This window comes from Heptranchias perlo, chromosome 19, assembly GCF_035084215.1.
Source record: "Heptranchias perlo isolate sHepPer1 chromosome 19, sHepPer1.hap1, whole genome shotgun sequence".
Lineage (NCBI taxonomy): Eukaryota > Metazoa > Chordata > Chondrichthyes > Hexanchiformes > Hexanchidae > Heptranchias > Heptranchias perlo.
In genome coordinates, this window is record NC_090343.1 from 32,821,343 (window position 1) to 32,842,678 (window position 21,336).

The 21,336-nt window shown below is 41.8% G+C and overlaps 1 protein-coding gene across 1 annotated transcript in view; it reads right to left on the reverse strand.

Annotated features, from left to right (window-relative positions):
* The window catches only part of nfatc2a (nuclear factor of activated T cells 2a), a 172,137-nt gene extending 151,007 nt beyond the window's left edge, over positions 1 to 21,130 (reverse strand). The window contains exon 1 of the mRNA XM_068000600.1: positions 20,966 to 21,130. Within this exon, the coding sequence (XP_067856701.1) occupies positions 20,966 to 21,026 (61 nt within the window). The 5' untranslated portion in view covers positions 21,027 to 21,130. The remainder of the gene's footprint in view (positions 1 to 20,965) is intronic.
* Between the last annotated feature and the right edge of the window lie 206 nt (positions 21,131 to 21,336).

The following is a 21,336-nucleotide window of genomic DNA, read 5'->3' on the forward strand; positions in this document are numbered from 1 at the left end:
TTTCCTGTTTCCTATGTATTGAAGACAATTTGTTTAAAGTTAACATATACAATTATAACACTGGTGTATAATACACAGCTACATTGTTCTTAAGCATTGAACTACAATCTAATGCTCTGTACTGTAATGTACCCTCTGGTTGACATTGTCGAATGTGTTTTTTGTGGGAAAGTAGAATAATTTCCTACCTGAACGATATAGAAACCGATATAATTGTGATGATCTGTTATTTGGGATGTAGATATAGTAAAATACATCATCTCAAAAAGAAAGAATTCACCTAACAGGCTTTTGATGTTAAAAGGATTCAGTTAACAGAAATAAATATAATGGATTTAGATAAAAACTGAATTTTCAGTTTGTATTCATTGAACCACAATACAAAAGTCAAATTATATCTAATGATTGTCTGACTTTATCTACATGTTATTTATAAAGACAATTAGCCTTTCAACTCAACAGGTATATTCAATATTGTAAATGGTATAAAATCCTATCTATACTGAATGCTTCTATGTTTACTTGCTCTCGTGCCACAGACTAATGTGATGTAGGCTTAGTCTTCTGATTCTCCAAATGGTGAGTTCTGGTTTCAACTGTCCTGTCAGGCAGAGGCCAGGTATTTTCCCATGGAGATAGACATAAAATTGGAGGATAAATCACTGTCATAACTCTCCTATCAGCTGATTGCTGGGAGCTATTAGCAGAGGCCTTTGGAGAAGGTTGCCTGCCTGTACTTTCAACTGGGAAATAGTGTGCATTGTGGGGACACCTGACAAAAGAGAAAATTACAACACACCTTTCAGAACAATGAGAGAACTAGTTCTGTCGCCCTCACAAGGTGACTCTATTAACCAATACATCTTATCAATTAGCTATCTACGGCAGTTACATACCAACCAAAGCAGCCTACATTCTCAAAACATTCCTTAAGGACAGTTCTGAAAGTGACCACTGTAATCTGGCCTTCCTGCACCGAAGAATTCGCTAAATGGTACTATGGCTAATATCATTTTTGTCAGCTGCACGATTCAAAACGGCAAAATCAGATTGCTTTCTTGGGACAGGTGCAATCAATGATCTTATCAGTTTGATGGCCTCGATTATCCAGATGATTGGGATAAAATGGAGCTTTAAATGTAAAATTACTCGATTCTATCAGATTTTTATTGCACTGTATTTTTCTGTAACAGTTGTTTTATGAATGCTGTAAGTTTATAGAACTTTAATCACTCCTGATACCTTGATAGAGGTGTAACCAAGCTTCTGTGGGTAGTAGTGGACAATCATTTTATAAAAATATACACTAAATGCAATGTTGTGAATGAATATTCATCTGAATTTTAAAAAATTATTGCACATCTGGCTTTTTTATACAAAGTGTTTTCCAGTAACCAAAGTTTTGCTGTCACTCTATTCCCATACACACAGCCCACCTCAGAGAGTAGAAGCCTCTCAATGAGAGTGTCCCTCTGCTGAAGAATATCTTCTTTTAATTTAATGTTTTCCACTAACGTTTGGTTGAGGGCCGCAATCCCAAGCAGTGTTCTGGTCAAGGATCATCCTCACAAATGTTACAACACACCACACCATGGAGTGATGGGATGTGGGTCCAGGCCTAAGGTTTCCTACATGGTGAACTCCTGATTTCAACTGTACCACTCTGGCAGTAAGGTTATAGTCATGTTTGCTTAGTTTCCTGAAGTGTTATTTTCATCCAAAGCTAAACCAGTTTGTGGAATGTTGTTGTTCACAGATCACTTCAACTAAGATGATAAGCATCATTTGACTCTTCCTACACTCATTGCGGGAGAACTTGGTATGCCTTTTGCCCGTTTTTTGGTGTAAAATGGTGCAACATAAACCAATTTCTGGGCGCAACCTGTGACTGATATGCTATTGGACTACAAGGCACAAGTCAGGAGTGTGATTGAATACTCTCCTCTTGCCTGGATGAGTGCAGCTCCAACAACACTGGAAGCTCGACACCATCCAAGACAAAGCAGCCCCCTTGATTGGCACCCCATCCACCACCCTAAACATTCACTCCCTTCACCACCGGCGCACCGTGCCTGCAGCGTGTACCATCCACAGGATGCACTGCAGCAACTCGCCAAGGCTTCTTCGACAGCACCTCCCAAACCCGCGACCTCTACCACCTAGAAGGACAAGGGCAGCAGGCACATGGGAACAACACTACCTGCACGTTCCCCTCCAAGTCACACACCATTCCGACTTTGAAATATATCACCGTTCCTTCATCATCGCTGGGTCAACATCCTGGAACTCCCTACCTAACAGCACTGTGGGAGAACCTTCACCACACGGACTGCTCACCACCACCTTCTCAAGGGCAATTAGGGATGGGCAATAAATGCTAGCCTCACCAGCGACGCCCACATCCCATAAACGAATTTTTAAAAAATTTCTGGGCGCAACCTGTAACTGATATGCTATTGCACTGCGCTGCTTTTGGGTGTCCCTGGCGGCTGCCTGTACGTAGCACTGACCCAGTTTAAATATCCAAAGAAAGGCCCTGCACTTGATGCAAGAACCGTCTGCCATATTGAGCAAAAATCAGTCAGACCTTGCGCAGTGCGAGCTCCAACAGGTTTTTTTGTTCTTACAGTGACCTAACGAGTGATCCTTAAAGGGACCACTGGAGGCCATGGAAGAAACACAAAGGTTAGTTTTTAAAGCCTATCTGAATGTCGGATCAGGAGCTCCACGTTAAAACCACGTCACTGTTGGCCTGCGTCCACTCCCCTCCCAATCACCTCGTCTTCCCCCCGGACTTACCATAGACCCTCGGCTGTTGTCCAAACCAGGCGATTTTGCTCCTCCCGTAACCAGTGAACTGCCTCATGGAGCGCGACTCATATCTGCAGTACCACTGGTCCAATCGCCCATCAGTTTAAGTGAGGGTAGCAAGGGCACAGAATATACTCTGGGCGGGGGACCTCGATTTCAATCACCAAGAATGGCTCGGTAGCACAATTAGTGACCAAGCTGGCCGAGTCCTGAAAGACATAGCAGCCAGACTGGGCCTGCAGCAGGTGGTGAGAGAACGAACTCAAGGGAAAAACCTACTTGACCTCATCCTCACCAATCTACCTGTCACAGATACATCTGTCCATGACAGCTTTGGTGGGAGTGACCATCGCACAGTCCTTGTGGAGACGAAGTTCCGTCTTCATACTGAGGACACCGTCCCTTGTGTTGTGTGGCACTACCATCATGCTAAATGGGACAGATTCAGAACAGATCTAGCAGCTCAAAACTGGGCATCCATGAGGCACTGTGGGCCATCAGCAGCAGCTGAATTGTATTCCAGCACAATCTGTAACCTCATGGCCCAGCATATCCCTCATTACCAACAAGCCAGAGGGCCGACCCTGGTTCAATGAGGAGTGTCGAAGGGCGTGCCAGGAGCAGCACCCAAGCATGAGGTGCCAATGTGTGAAGCTACAACACAGGATTACATGTATGCTAAACAGCAGAAGCAGCATGCTATAGACAGAGCTAAGCAATCTCACATACAACGGATCAGATCAAAGCTCTGCAGTCCTGCCACATCCAGTCGCGAATGGTGGTGGACAATTAAAAAAACTAATAGGAGGAGGAGGCGCCGTAAACATCCCCATCCTCAATGATGGCAAAGTCCAGCACGTGAGCGCAAAGGACAAGGCTGAAGCATTTGCAACCATCTTCAGCCAGAAGTGCCGAGTGGATGATCCATCTCGGCCTCCTCCCTAGATCCCCACAATAACAGAAGCCAGTCTTCAGCCAATTCGATTCACGCTATGTGCTATCAAGAAGTGGCTGAGTGCACTGGATACAGCAAAGCTTATGGGCCCCGACAACATCCTGGCTGTAGTGCTGAAGAATTGTGCTCCAGAACTAGCTGCGCCTCTAGCCAAGCTGTTTCAGTACAGCTACAACACTGGCATCTACCCAACAATGTGGAAAATTGCCCAGAAATGTCCTGTCCACAAAAAGCATGACAAATTAAATCTGGCCAATTACTGCCCCATCAGTCTACTCTCAGTCATCAGCAAAGTGATGGAAGGTGTCGTCAACAGTGCTATCAAGCGGCACTTACTCACCAATAACCTGCTGACCGATGCTCAGTTTGGATTCCGCCAGGACCACTCGGCTCCAGACCTCATTACAGCCTTGGTCCAAACATGGACCAAAGAGCTGAATTCCAGAGGTGAGGTGAGGGTGACTGCCCTTGACATCAAGGCAGCATTTAACCAAATGTGGCATCAAGGAACCCTAGTAAAATTGAAGTCAATGGGAATCAGGGGGAAAACTCTCCAGTGGCTGGAGTCATACCTAGCACAAAGGAAGATGGTAGTGGTTGTGGAGGCCAATCATCTCAGCCCCAGGTCATTGCTGCAGGAGTTCCTCAGGGCAGTGTCCTAGGCCCAACCATCTTCAGCTGCTTCATCAATGACCTTCCCTCCATCATAAGGTCAGAAGTGGGGATGTTCGCTAATGATTGCACAGTGTTCAGTTCCATTCGCAACCCCTCAGATAATGAAGCAGTCCGTGCCCTCATGCAGCAAGATCTGGACAAAATCCAGGCTTGGGCTGATAAGTGGCAAGTAACATTTGCGCATGACAAGTGCCAGGCAATGACCATCTCTAATAAGGGAGAGTCTAACCACCTCCCCTTGACATTCAACAGCATTACCATCACCGAATCCCCCACCATCAACATCCTGGGGGTTACCGTTGACCAGAAACTTAACTGGACCAGCCATATAAATACTGTGGCTACATGAGCAGGTCAGAGGCTGGGTATTCTGCAGTGAGTGACTCACCTCCTGACTCTCTAAAGCCATTCCACCATCTACAAGGCACAAGTCAGGAGTGTGATGGAATAGTCTCCACCTGCCTGGATGAGTGCAGCTTCAACAACACTCAAGAAGCTCGACATCATCTAGGACAAAGCAGCCCGTTTGATTAGCACCCCATCCACCACCTTAAACATTCACTCCCTCCACTACTGCCGCAGCATGGCTGCAGTGCGTACCATCAACAGGATGCACTGCAGCAACTCACCAAGGCTTCTTCGACAGCACCTCCCAAACCCGCGGCCTCTACCACCTAGAAGGACAAAGGCAGCAGGTGCATGGGAACAACACCACCTGCACGTTCCCCTCCAAGTCACACACCATCCTGACTTGGAAATTTATCGCCATTCCTTCATGGTCGCTGAGTCAAAATCCTGGAACACCCTACCTAACAGCACTGTGGGAGAACCTTCACTATACGGACTGCAGCGGTTCAAGAAGGTGGCTCACCACCACCTTCTCAAGGGCAATTAGGAATGGACAATAAATGCTGGCCTCACCAGCGATGCCCACTTCCCATGACTGAATAATACAAAAAAGATTATGTCCAAATTGCAACAGCATAGTTCAAATGGTTTAAATTTTTTGTCCAAATCATAAGGTTAGATAACTGCTTTTAAAGTGTTCTAGGGTATCTGCTCTTTTACAACATATACACTGTTCATATGAGACTGTGGACAGTAATTAGTTTTGGGTCCATTTCTGTGTCAACAACAGCTGTCAGTTTAGCATACCTTGCCATCATGCACAATGACTTGACACTGAAGGAATAATGATTGTGATGTTATTACTGCAAATTTGTCAAACAATATGCAGTTTATTACTGGCCACTATCACTTGAATCAGTAAATTTATAGATTTGAACAAAGGGTACGCTGTACTCTATTTGCATAATGTACAATATTTAAAATTAAATGTAAAAACCATATATATTATGCATTATCATTTAACAAATTTAGTTTGTCTATGTACAGCGTTTTCAAAATAACTTATCAATTGAAATCTTTATCATAAATCACAGGTCATTCAATGTCTCATTTAAGGATAGTACAATATATTTGTTTAGGAGTTGGTAAAAACTACAGAATTCAAAAATATGACATTCAGGACAAAATGACATGTTGATTTCATTTTTCTAAGCTGTAAAATATGCAGCAGGTCAACAAAATGAGTATTTCATAATCTTACCACAAGCTTCCATACAAGAACGGATTATACAATTGTGAGTCTTATAGTAAATCTTAGCAGCTGTAATGCACTTTTAGAACTGTATCATGAGAACAAAGATGATAAATTTATTTTTCATAAAGGAAATTATATTTTACCTGAAGCCTAAAGCCAAAGTTTTTACATCATTCTGATATATCTAAAAATTGCCCTTATTGAAAAGATATTTGCACGTTGTTTATTACATGCATTTTAATACCTTTTCACCCAATATGTGATTTTACACAGCTAGAAGAATAGGAAACACAAAAGACATATTTAGGTTATTTTGCATGCCATATTCCATATCCAACTATAATCCAGTTGCCTGTTTTTGTGTTCAAACTCACTTAAGGAGATTATTTCCTTATGTGTAATGCTATCATATTTTGTAATAATGTTTAGCATTTATTTTTAAAGTGAGGCACAAAAGAGATCATAAATAAAAAAGCTAACAACCTAAAAATGCCTATGTTCCTCTATTCCTCCCCAGTGCGCTTTATGCTCAGAGTCTGATAAGCTTCCAGTGTGACACTTCCATTTGCTGAAACAAGATATCCATGTAGCCTTTATTGGCGTGATTGCAATTTTGTGCCAATCAACGCTGAATTACGGATACTTTTTTGTATCAGACTCACGGCCACATTAGATGGAACCATCAAATGTAATTATCACTTTTCTTCACTTTGGATCTGAATTGAGATGTTGCGGGATTTTTTGGTCAGCCACAGTTTGACATATACATAAATTTATCAACATGTTCAACAGTCTCCAAAAACGTTACTGAGAAATCCACACAATTAGATTTTCTGTTTGCCCAATATGTAAGGACATACACCCGACTTACCCAAGTCCAGAAACTTTCAGTATAGGCTAGCAAGAGCCAAGGCTTAGTGACCCCCGGATGTGTGCAGGGATAGTGCTCGGGTTTAACCAACTAAAGGCATACACCAATTAGTGTGTAGTAGTAGTAATCTTCTTGCCGCTTGTCCATCCAGAACCACCCTATCTATTAGGGCTTTGGTTATCTGTAGCCAACGTCTCATTGATGAGTGAAGCAGCCTGGTCATTCATGAAAAGTGTTCTGGAATACCTGCCTGGTCCAATTACTGAGTCAGCCATGGAGGGTTGACTCTATTTTGATGAATGCTGTCAAAACAGCTAAAGATGAAATTGATGCTCAACATGTAACCACTATGGAACAGCAAATAAAATGCTAAACTGTATTGCCAAAACAGTAGAGTATGAATCAGAGGAAGTCAGACTCAAACTGCATAATGCATTAGTCAGACCATACTTTGACTATTGTGTCCAGTTGTGGTCACTGAGACACAGGAGAAACATTCAAGTCCTGGAAACAGTTCAGAGACGAGCCATGAGACTGAGTCCTGGCATCAGTGAAAGCAAAAATGCTTGAATCAGTTAAGAAACAACTGGAGGCCGTAATGGGGGACTGCAGGGTCTTTCTGGATGGATGAGCTAAGATGGTCCAAATGGCCGTCCTTATTTGTATTCACCTTGTGGTCTTCTATTATCAGGTATATCATCTTGAAACCACCTCAACTACAAAGTGACCCTGGTTACCTCCCCCCAAGAAGGATAGTCACTCATCATCAGACAACTAGGTCTAAGAGGACAAAGGATAATGTTCTAACCAACTTTACCACCCAGTCCCTCACATTTTATTAATATTAAACAGATAGCATCATTTTTCATTATTTTCTTTGTATTCTGTATGAAATTTAGTAGTGACAGATATTTGTTCTCTGCTTTCATAAATGCATTGTACTATGTTTTCTTTCTACAAACATATTGGACCTCATTTAATAAACACTGAAATGCACAAATTAATTTGCCTTCTTTCTGAAAATGAATCAAAAGGAAAAGTTACATTGATCCATTTATAATGCACTATAATGTGGTACAGTTAGTTTTTAACCTATAGAGCAGTTCACAGCTTACAGATAATTTTTACTATTGTTAGTATATTAGTGTTTTGTCGGATAAAAAGTATCACACGAGCTCTTTACAGGATTAGGAATGTTGTAATCTCATGATATGCACCACCAAGAACAGTGATATAACACACTTTCTTATCATAGTAGTGTGGTAACTGTGGCAATTATGATAAAACAACAGCAAAACTACCTCTCTGCATTCTTAAAGCATTCCTACGACTTTTTGTGTTATTCGATCTACTATTACAAAAGGGTGATGGAGGTTAACTGAGGGAACAATACAAAAAGGCAGCAATTGAAACATTGCTTTTATTGGAATATAATACAGCAAAACAACAAATTAAAATCACAAATACAGGGAGACATAGGTCAAAGTCTATAATTGCAAACAACTAGAGTACAACATAGATTATAGATCAGTTTGCAACCTTTCCAAATTGGGCAATTTCCAAATTATGATAAGGAGATTGATCCAACCAGATTAATCTTAAGGCAATTATAGCCGAGAAATTATTTTCTGTAATATTAGCATGCAAACCCATAGGTTACTGGTACCTTTAAAATAGCAGACAGAGGAATGCCATAGAAACATTACATTTTCGCACGATAATGTCACAAAAAGTAATTTCTAAGTTTATATCATCAAAGTATCTTTCATCTCTTTGCAGTTGTTATAAGAATGGCTATATTAGAAACATAGAAACAGAGAAAATAGGAGCAGGAGTAGGCCATTCAGCCCTTTGAGCCTGCTCCACCATTCAATATGATCATGGCTGATCCTCTTTCTCAATACCATATTCCCACTCTCTCCCCATACCCCTTGATGCCTTTTGTGTCCAGAAATCTATCTAGCTCCATCTTAAATATATTCACTGACTTGGCCTCCACAGCCTTCTGTGGTAGAGAATTCCACAGGTTCACCACCCTCAGTGAAGAAATTTCTCCTCATCACAGTCCTAAATATCCTACCCCATATCCTGAGACTTTGACCCCTCGTTCTGGACCCCCCCAGCCAGGGGAAACATCCTCCCTGCATCCAGTCTGTCTAGCCCTGTCAGAATTTTATATGTTTCAATGAGATCCCCTCTCATGCTTCTAAACTCAAGTGAATACAGGTCGAGTTGACCCAATCTCTCCTCATACAACAGTCTTACCATCCCAGGAATCAGTCTGGTGAACCTTCGCTGTACTCCCTCTATGGCAAGTATATCCTTTCTTAGGTAAGGATATACTTGCCATAGAGGGACAGCAGCGAAGATTAGCGTGATCCCTGTCATCTGACATAGTCGTGTTACAGATGTGGTCATATGAAAGAAATAGTTCCAGTTATTTGTGATTTGCCCAATACGGAAGCCTCACAATGAGTGGACTTTGATGAGCTATAATCCTAGCTTTGCAATACACATTTGGAATCCATGTGCATTTTTTAAAATCCAATCACAGATAGAAACTGAATAGGCTGATTACCAGAGCAACTCTCTCTCCCATTTATCCTAGGACCTCTAGAGATCTAATCCCCATGTTGATTCAGGTGATTGAAAAAAATGTTGGAAAAACAAGAAAATTTGTTTTAAATACAATAATGTTTAGACAAGTTCTCTTGTCAATTCATTTGATATGAATTTATCAGAAAGCAACAAATTTGATAAGGATTTTAGTAAATCTAGCTTATTGAGTTGACGAATGATTCAATTGCCTCAATGAAACAACTGTGCAGATCACTGGTGATGCTGGATCCCAAACCATACTTTAGCAATAGGCAGGAAAATCCAGCACAAGGAGGAAAAAAGAGTCAAAATTACCTTACTTCATGTTAAAGTGTTTGGACACTTCCTTCCACTTATTATTGAAAATATGAAGCTCTAAGCCTATCTGTATGGTGCCTATCTAGAATGGGAATTGAAAAGTGGATGTAAGGTGTTAGATGTCATATTTATCTATCTGAGTAGGCAAAGTCCAAGTTATTACGGTTTTCAGTTATTGGCCCACTGACAATAGTGCATTTAAAACTGAGGAGATTTCATCCTCCCACCCACTTCAGGGCTTTTATCTGCAATTTTTAATATTTTAACAGAATAAAGGAATTGTGAGGTTCTTTTAGTCAGGTTCCAGAACAAACAGTTTGGGAAATTAATGGGATAATTTGAAAGAGGTACCAGATGCCATTTTCATAATTATGTTTATTTTTATTATTCTAATTCTACCTATTAAAAATATGAAGAGGTTGGTCAAGTTGCTTCTGTTGGTATCAATGGCCTGAAAGAGCTGAATTCCAGAGGTGAGGTGAGAGTGACTGCCCTTGACATCAAGGCAGCATTTGACCGAGTTTGGCATCAAGGAGCCCTAGTAAAATTGAAGACAATGGGAATCAGGGAGAAAACTCTCCAGTGGCTGGAATCATACCTAGCAAAAGGAAGATGGTAGTGGTTGTTGGTGGCCAAACATCTCAGCCCCAGGACATTGCTGCAGGAGTTCCTCAGGGTAGTTCTTCAGCTGCTTCATCAATGACCTTCCCTCAATCATAAGGTCAGAAATGGGGATGTTCGCTAATGATTGCACAGTGTTCAGTTCCATTCGCAACCCCTCAAATAATGAAGCAGTCCGAGCCCGCATGCAGCAAGACCGGGACAAAATCCAGGCTTGGGCCGATAAGTGGCAAGTAACATTCGCGCCAGACAAGTGCCAGGCAATGACCATCTCCAACAAGAGAAAGTCTAACCACCTCCCCTTGACATTCAACGGCAGTACCATCACCGAATCCCCCACCATCAACATCCTGGGGGTCACCTTTGACCAGAAACTTAACTGGACTAGCCATATAAATACTGTGGCCACAAGAGCAGGTCAGAGGCTGGGTATTCTGCGGCGAGTGACTCACCTCCTGACTCCCCAAAGCCTTTCCACCATCTACAAGGCACAGTCAGGAGTGTGATGGAATACTCTCCACTTGCTTGGATGAGTGCAGCTCCAACAACACTCAAGAAGCTCAACGCCATCCAGGACAAAGCAGCCCCCTTGATTGGCACCCCTTCCACCACCCTAAACATTCACTCCCTTCACCACCGACGAACAGTGGCTGCAGTGTGCACCATCCACAGGATGCACTGCAGCAACTCGCCAAGGCTTCTTCGACAGCACCTCCCAAACCCGCGACCTCTACCACCTAGAAGGACAAGATTAGCAGGCACATGGGAACAACACCACCTGCACGTTCCCCTCCAAGTCACACACCATCCTGACTTGGAAATATATCGCCGTTCTTTCATGGTCACTGGGTCAACATCCTGGAACTCCCTTCCTAACAGCACTGTGGGAGAACCGTCACCACACGGACTGCAGCGGTTCAAGAAGGCGGCTCACCACCACCTTCTCAAGGGCAATTAGGGATGGGCGATAAATGCCGGCCTCGCCAGCGACGCCCACATCCCATGAACGAATAAAAAAAAATGGCCTGGAAATTGGGCTGAGCAGCTATTCGCGGGCTTCTGCGTGCCAACTTACTTCAATGGTGAGCTGCAAAAAGTGCAGCGTTCTTTCCCGGGCTTCTATAAGCTGTGAGAGCAGGGAAAGGATCTTTCTCTCCCTTCAACCAATCAGCTTGAAGCATCCTTGACAAGCCGTGTAATCACAACTAGGAAGTGAAAGCTCCCACAGCGAATTGAATGAAATCAGTTATATAAAGTGAAATAAAGAGGGGATAGGATTAAAAGACAGAGATAAAAGGGAGAGAAAAAGTAAAATATAAAAAGTTTACATTTTAAATGTTTTTTTTGAATGTCCAACAATAATTAATATCGGGAGGAACGAGACTCCACATTTTTAATGGTTAATTTTCACTGGCAGAGAAGTTGTTTAGCAGTCATTAATAATTACCACACCGTTAGGCCTGATATAACTCAGCGAACCTTTTTTCTGGAGAGATTAGTTAGTTTCCAGCTGGGCAAGAGAGCAGGTTCACGCTGGTCCATTCACTCCCAATCTCTTTACCACAAAGCTTTCGAAGAAGCAGGGAATCTGGTAGAGCAATTTCCGGATTTCCGCACTTGACTGCGTATGTACGCTCTCCGGAATTTGCTCTTCTATTTTCCCTGAATTAACGGTGAGCGCTATATGGCTCTCCATTATTTTAAGAACAATTTCCAAATATTTAATCAGTCTTGCTAAGCTTGGATTCATTTAAATCTGAAATTTGCAATTAAAAATAAATGAGAGGAAGCTGCATTTTAATGTATTAAATTATATCATCAGAACAATAAGGAATAATGAGCTCTATGCCTAAAATTAGTTAAAGATATCTCAAGAATTTTAGCACATGTAATATTTTTTCAGTTTTTTTCTAATCACTTTCTGATAGATTGTGAGTGATATCTGAAAGCATTTGAGAGCATTCTCCATATTTACCCCAGTTTGGTGTTTTGTTTGCTAAATATTTTAACATCAGTACACAACTTACCTTTAGGCATGGCATGACCTATTTTGTTTTTTTCTCACTGCATTATGCTTTCTCTAAAGTTTGGCTAAGTACAATGAAGCAGCATTTACTGTTGGTTTCATCTTTATACTCACCACAACCATAGCCATAACCTTAACTCTCTCTCCTCCCCCCACCTCACCTCCCCTCCCCCCCCCCCCCCCTCCCGCCGCCAAAGTGTATCTGAAGTGCAGGACACATTTACAGTACAATCAAATCAGTTTAATTTAAACACATGGAACCCAGGTTATTCGCTTTGGTTTTCAGAACTGGCCACGTGTTGTACTGCCTTCACTTCACAGGTACAAAATGTTATGCTGATCACAGCTGTTTTTTCTCATTAAGACTTTTATTGAAATTTGGGTTTCAGCAAGATAGGCATATGCACACACTACACTTTACGCTCAATTTCCAGACTACTTAGAACCTGGAGTTCACAGGTTGAAAACTTCAATATTTGACTAAACCCTATGGATCTTGTTTTTTACATTTTTATTCTAATAGATAGTAAGACTACTATATAATCCAAGTTAGTTTAGGAATCAGATTTTTTATAGAAGCCAAGAAGAAAGGGAGGAAGTTGCTCTAGGATTGCTAATTAATAAATTAGTGTACTCACAAATGGGAGGACATATAGGATGGTGTAAAATTAACACCTCTGATCTGAATCACAACATTCACCTTCTGCTGGTAAATTGAAAGACTCCCATATTCAGCCAGCATTACTTGTGAAAATATTTGACATATGTTGAAGCTGCCCATGATATTCTTGTATTTACACTGCAACCAGTCCATGCTTTATCTGACCTGGAAACATGCAATACCAATGCTGAGCCCCAAAAGTGAGGAAATGTCCCATTCCTCATCACTGATATTTGGCTGATGGCCGTGCTTGTTGATGAGACTCACTGGTAATGTCAGATAACACCTCTGAACATAAGAACATAAGAAATAGGAGCAGGAGTAGGCCATCCGGCCCCCAGAGCCTGCTCTGCCATTCAACAAGATCATGGCCGATCTTCTACCTCAACACCATTTTCCTGCACTATCCCCACATTCCTTGATGCCTTTAATATCTAGAAATCTATCTATCTCTGTTTTGAATGTATTCATAGACTGAGCCTCCACAGCCCTCTGGGGTAGAGAATTCCAAAGATTCAGCACCCTCCGAGTGAAGAAATTTCTCCTCATCTCAGTCCTAAATGGCCTACCCTTTATTCTGAGACTGTGACCCCTGGTTCTAGATTCCCCAGCCAGGAGAAACATCCTTCTTGCATCTACCCTATTGAGTCCTGTAAGAATTTTATATGTTTCAATGAGATTACCTCTCATTCTTCTAAACTCTAGAGAATACAGGCCTAGTCTACTCAATCTCTCTTCATACGACATTCCCGCCATCCCAGGAATCAATCTGGTGAACCTTCGTTGCACTCCCTCTATGGCAAGTATATCCTTTCTTAGGTAAGGAGACCAAAATTGTACACAATACTCCAGGTGCGATCTCACCAAGGCCCTATATAATTGCAGTAAGACATCTTTACTCCTGTACTCAAATCCTCTTGTAATAAAGGCCAACATACCATTTGCCTTCCTAATTGCTTGCTGCACCAGCATGTTAGCTTTCAGTGACTCATGTACAAGGACACCTTGGTCCCTTTGAACATCAACATTTACCAATCCCTTACTATTTAAAAAATACTCTGCATTTCTGTTTTTCCTACCAAAGTGGATAACTTCACATTTTTCCACATTATATTCCATCTGCCATGTTCTTGCTCACTCACTTAACCTGTCTATATCCCCTTGACGCCTCTTTGCATCCTCCTCACAACTCACATTCCCACCTAGTTTTGTGTCATCAGCAAACTTGGAAATATTACATTTGGTCCCCTCATCCAAATCATTGATATAGTTTGTGAATAGCTGAGGCCCAAGCACCGATCCCTGCGGTACCCCACTAGTCACAGCCTGCCAACCTGAAAAAGACCCATTTATTCCTACTCTCTGTTTCCTGTCTGTTAACCAATTCTCAATCCATGCCAGTATGTTACCCCCAATTCCATGTGCTCTAACTTTGTTCACCAACCTCCTGTGTGGGGCCTCATTAAAAGCCTTCTGAAAATCCAAGTACACCACATCCACTGGTTCTCCCTTATCTATTCTACTAGTTACATCCTCAAAGAACTCCAATAGCTTTGTCAAACATGATTTCCCTTTCATAAATCCATGTTGACTCTGCCCAATCCTATTATTATTTTCTAAGTGTCCTGTTATCACATCCTTTATAATAGATTCTGGCATTTTCCCTATTACTGATGTCAGGTTAACAGGTCTGTAGTTCCCTGTTTTCTCTCTCCTGCTTTCTTAAATAGTAGGGTTACATTTGACACCCTCCAATCTGCAGGAACCATTCCAGAATCTGCTCTCTGAAAATGCCAATGAGTTGCTAAACTGAGGGGCAGTCTTTCACTGTAACAATGCCAGTTTCCTTCCACCTCCAGGCTCCGATTCTGCGCAAGTGATCAAGGCAGTTGTACTCACCACTCACACCAATTTCGAAGAGGCGACACAGGACCTCCACATTCAAACATGTGTGTGTGCCACCTGCATGCACAATGTCAAACATTGTGTCTCATTATCACACTATTTTCTCTTACTGCCCATGTCATGTTTTCATCAGCAGCAGCTTTTGTCTCATTTAAGATTGACAGAAGCCTGAACTAAACTCATAAATCAAAGCACAATACTTTCCTTATTCCTTCATTTGCGAGCTGGAGTGCTGGAACACAAGAGTGTGGTTTGGAGATGCCTGCTATCAGTACCCTGCCATTGGCAAATCATTACACCATTGTGAAGTTATCACTTGGTGGTGACCTTGTTTGCAATAGTAGATTTTGGGATGATGCCAGAGACTATACTGCACCACTCCCAGGACTTTAATATAATAGTGCATAAAACTGCTTCTCACAGGTACCAGTTAATGAATGAGTACAGCCTTAAAAGACACAAGGGGTTAGTACTTGATATAGAGAGTACCTCCCTATCAGATATCTTCTTTAAACAATTTGATGGGATTGGATTGTGTTAAAGAGAGCATGGCAGAAATTCAGCTCCCAAATAGTCTTTAATTGCACCTTATGCACAACCACAAAAAGAATACCATCTTTGGTACAATCAGACTTCCCCTGTCATGATTGAAATCATTTTTTGATTAATTTCCGTTCACTTCAACAGACATTTATTTTATTCTCAGTTTACCCAGAAAAATCCCACCCACAAACAGGATAGAGATTTTTTTTTCTTTTTTTCTTTCGAAGCAATGCACTAATAAACTTAAACATAATAGGTGGGAAATGCGGCTTTAACCAGCATGATTTGTGCTGCTTTGTTTAAGGAGGCAAGTACACCATAGACTTTATTTATACATGTATAATGGATGTTCTACATCCATTAGGGATCCTTGATATATGCAAACTCTGTAAACATCCTGAGCCTCAATTACAGATTTGGGCCACAAAGCTCAGCATGGTCTGCAGTGAATATTATACACGTCAACATTTTCAGTGGGAGGTGTCTAGCATCGTACCATGAGTTTATTGTATAACCAACATCTCAACAAGGACATTACAATATGTACAAAACATAATCTGACCAGAGGACATAGATTTAAGATAATTGGCAAAAGAACCAGGGGGGGGAGATGAGGAGGATTTTTTTTATGCAGTGAGTTGTTATGATCTGGAACGTACTGCCTGAAAGTGCGGGGCAAGCAGAATCAACAGCAAATTTGCAAAGGGAATTAGGTACGTACTTGTAAAAAAAAATTTGCAGGGCTATTGGGCAAGAGGAGACGCAGGCATGATGGGCCGAATGGCCGCCTTCTGTGCTGTATTGATTCTATGATCTTTCAACACGAAATGGTATTGGCGGAGGAAAATATTTAGCAGTAATATAATATGCATTATTTTATGTCTGCCTGGAATTTACTGTGGAGTCCATGAATTTCAATGGCAAAGGGGACATTTAAACTCATGCCTTGGAGACAGACAGCTGATAGAAACACCAAACCACAAAAGGAGGAGAATCAGGGTGGCCCTGGATGAAACAGAACCAAAATTGAGTGCTGGAGTATGCTATAAACTGTTGGTGAAGAGATTCTGTCTACATTCACAGCTGTGAGGAGCAGAGTATAGTTTTAAAAGATCCAGCCTTTTATTTCAGTCATGTTTGTAACCTACTTGTTTAATTTCTGTAAATAAATCCAGTTAGTTCGTTCATAATCTGAGCCCAGCTCAAGTGTAATGTGTTAATAATACCATCTTCTAGGGTGGCTTGAGAGAAATAAAGTGCAGAAGGCACTAACATTCAAGGCTCAGTTGAGTCCTAAAGAATACGAGGTCTTTGCTGGGGCAGAAAAGCACAGTGCTGCAGCTTCTGGTTCATCGGGGATGTGAGATCTGCTGATGGGAAGTGGAGTGAGACCATTAGAAGAAGGGACAGCTTATTATAACAACCTGAAATCACATCAGACTGGTGGCAGTGTGTTGTGAGAAGACACCTGTACCAACGTACCTGCAAATACAATGGGGTACACTTTGCAGCCAGACTTTGTCTGTTTGAGTAGAAACAGTGGGCTGCGTGAAGCCCTCTGCAAACTGTTCATGAAGGTGTCATTACTCCTCATGTTCGTAGTTTTTTAAAATGTGTTTTTTTTTACTAAACTACTTCAATGGGCTATTTTCCACTTTGTTTTTGTCATTTTATTCCCTCTTTTTTGCCCTCAGCCTGAAGCTACACACATCCTGCCATCGAGCCACAGCAAAAGCCCGTTGAGGTCAGTCACCAAGAGGCAACATGGAGTGTTCAAGGTTGACTTTACTCATATTTTCCCTCTGCTGGGAAATGCTACAGTTTTTAGTAGACCCTCTCAGTGGTTCAGATTGGGAACTGAGCATAGCAGGAATCCAACCTTTTCATTCCCACTCCGTGATACTGAGTACTTGCTGACTCTCAGTGCTACTGTAGTTTCTATTTAAACAGAAACCCTCATCAGTCTGATCTGTTCTGAGTTAACTAATCTCAATCAGGGTGGAGGAATGGCTACAATTGGCCTCAATACACCCCGGCCAGGAAGGGGTTAAATCTTGGCAGGCTACCCTTCCTAATCGCTATCCAGTGACTCCTACTGAGAAGTACCTGGATAGGATTTTCCTCATTTTTAGCAGTAATTTTCTGGCAGCACTGGGGCAAGCAGGGGCATAAAGTTGGGCAGGATTTTGTCCCGCTAAATCCCCATCCATTTTTGCAATCTTAGCCACCTTCCAGCATTAATTCCAATGGTTGACTCATGTGCCTGCCCAAATATGGGTGGGTGCATTGTAATAAGGCAGTAACAATGGACAGACATTATACATCGCATCCTCCATCACTATCCCTTTAGTAAAGCTGCACACCAGTCACACCTGTATACAATGGCATCCAACATTATTAGGTGATAGCAACTTTAAAATAACATAGGAGGTGCTTAAAAGACATCATTAGATGGAATGTCCCTTTTCAGCCATAGCAAATTTTCAAATTAAAGGAAGCTAGACAGGGAACTTTCAAGATGCTGCATGGCTCTTTAAACTGTTGCAGACTTTGTGCAACACCTGCCTAAAATATTTAAATGAGTCTGCCTCAGGAATATTCACCATGGTCAGTGGAGGGCCTCACGGGCAGGCAGGAGTCATGCCCTGTCATACTTCTGCTGGTACTGTCTCCTCAGATGAGAATCCTGGCCTGTGTATCTGGATGTTGCATAAATGCACGATCAGGCTCAAGTGTGATGGCCTCCACAGTTGAATACAATGCTAACATTCACTATCTGGATTTACATAAGAACAATAACCACTTGGACGAGGTATTGTAGATCTACTGGAAGCACTGACCTATGGCACCATAAGCCAGGAACTTCAGAAGAGGAGAGATAATGGGAGGAACAAAAAAACAATTCATCACTGCTACTTTGCTAGACTCCTGCCCTGACTTAAAGCCATTTAAAATATATATTTTTAAATGAATGTACATGCACACTCTCATATGCACACACATATCACACATAATTCACCTGCACTGAAAACCATCAGGTGCCATATAACACGTGGCAATACAAACAGGTTATAATAACACAAATGTTTCCATCAGAACTACAGTGGTGCAAAACTGCAGCAAAGATGTCTGTATATTGAAGAATCACACACCAACACACAAACACTTTCTCTCTTCCACCAGCTCTCCTATCCAAAATCCATTATGTAAAGTCATCTGGTGTGAGGCCAAGGCAGAAACAATCGATCAACCCTAAAATACAATGTTTTCTAGATTTTATGTATCGTAAAAATTTGATATTTTGTTTCAAAATGTGACTTCAGTTCTTTTCCTGAACACACACACACACACACCCCACAATAATTGAAAATGCACTTTGAAAGTGACAATGCTGCAGCATGCCAGAAAGGAAATGGTAACGGAATGCAAAGGGTTAAACTGTAGTGAGGGGCGCAGGTTATCGAAGCTGTAAAAAAGGACAGGGTAACAAGGGTGTCAGAGAGAGAAAGACAGAGAGACTGAGAATAAGTGAGAGACAGACAGAATATGTGGAAGAGTCAGAGTGAAAGGGAGAGTCAGAGTGTGTGAGAGATTGAGAGTCAGGGAATGAGAGAGAGAGATTGAGAGTCAGAGAATGAGGGAGAGGGATTGAGAGTCAGAGAATGAGAGAGAGAGATTGGGAGTCAGAGAATGTGAGAGATAGATTGAGAGTCAGAGAATGTGAGAGATAGATTGAGAGTCAGAGTATGAAAGAGATTGAGAGTCAGAGAATGAGAGAGAGATTGAGAGTCAGGATGAGAGAGAGAGATTGAGAGTCAGAGAATGAGGGAGAGGGATTGAGAGTCAGAGAATGAGAGAGAGAGATTGGGAGTCAGAGAATGTGAGAGATAGATTGAGAGTCAGAGAATGTGAGAGATAGATTGAGAGTCAGAGTATGAAAGAGATTGAGAGTCAGAGAATGAGAGAGAGATTGAGAGTCAGGATGAGAGAGAGAGATTGAGAGACAGAGTATGAGAGGGAGAGATTGAGAGTCAGAGTATGAGAGAGATTGAGAGTCAGGGAATGAGAGAGAGATTGAGAGTCAGAGTATGAGAGAGAGAGATTGAGAGTCAGAGTATGAGAGAGATTGAGCGACAGCGTATGAGAGAGAGATTGAGAGTCAGAGAATGAGAGAGAGATTGAGAGTCAGAGTATGAGAGAGAGAGATTGAGAGTCAGAGTATGAGAGAGATTGAGAGTCAGGGAATGAGAGAGAGGGATTGAGAGTCAGGGAATGAGAGAGAGAGATTGAGAGTCAGGGAATGAGAGAGAGAGATTGAGAGTCAGGGAATGAGAGAGAGAGATTGAGAGTCAGGGAATGAGAGAGAGAGATTGAGAGTCAGGGAATGAGAGAGAGAGATTGAGAGTCAGGGAATGAGAGAGAGAGAGATTGAGAGTCAGAGAATGAGAGAGTTTGAAAGAGTCACAGTGCGAGAGAGACAATCAGAGAAAGAAGACACAAAGGGCTCGGATTGGACGAGACACGAGTTATGACAACCACCACCCACCACGTTGTCGGCCTTAAAAAATTTTGAAAAGTGAATGTGAGCAGACAGTGGAGTGGGACCTGCAGTATCACGGGGGAGAGATGTGATACTGTGTTACTAACCAACCCACGTATTATTCCTAAAGAATTCTATTAGAAATAAAAATAATCCAAAAATACATTTAAATTAAAAAAATCTATTGAGACTGCGCGTGGAAACTTTGATCCTGACTCACCAGTGTATAAACCGCGGAGTCATGGAAACGACCAACACTATTTGTTTCGGACACCATGTGTTTTCTTTATGATGTTGTTACGCATTTTCTGTTTATTTACTTAATTTCACGAAAGCTGCTGTTTCTATTTTTTTTTTGCGCGCCGTCCCATCTCAGAGGAACTGAGCCGTCTGTAGGGAGCAGCCTCACGTCAGCACTGCCGGGGGAGGCTGCACATCTGGAACTTCTTACAGATGTTTCCAAAAATGTACAGATGCATCATTAAAGCGACAATTACTGAAATATCAGCGAGAATCCCCTCCCTGTTACATTTTATACAGTTCACCAGCAAAGGAGTTTTAAAAACCCAGCAAAAGGTTAGATTTAATTTTAATTCCCAAACCCAGCAACAGTATAGATTCACACGTATTTTAAACTCTTATATAACGTCCTGTAGAGAATAATCAGCGCCATTCAAACCAAGAGGATACACCACATCATTTAACTCCCCCCTCCCCCGAACCTTTCCCATCAATTCCAACACCACACTTCAATATTTTAAAAAAAAACACTTTCCAGATTGTACTTAACTTCAAAAGTTGTACTAAAAAAAGTTTATTCCAGAAATAAACCGCATACCTTGATCCATGGACCTCATGATGTGATAGGGCACCACTCTGCAGGCAGCTTCTCTGAACATTTGCGGGCAGATCGGTTAACATCAGTATCTCAGACTGGGGTTTCAGTGCACATCGCAAGGTTGTGAATAAGATTTTCTTTTTTGTAGAAGGACTGGAAGACAGGCAGGAGCAATCCGGTCTGTGCAGTCAAGATCCGAGCTTTCCATGCACTGCACTGACTTTCTTGTGTCCCAGATCTTACTCACTACAGAGGGAAAACGCCACTTCCTTCCCAAGGATCAGAGTGTTTATAGTTTCGCTCCAGTAAAATAACGGGATTCCCTCTATGTTTCCTCCTGTTTAGTCCGTTGCCTTGACCACCCTGGCATC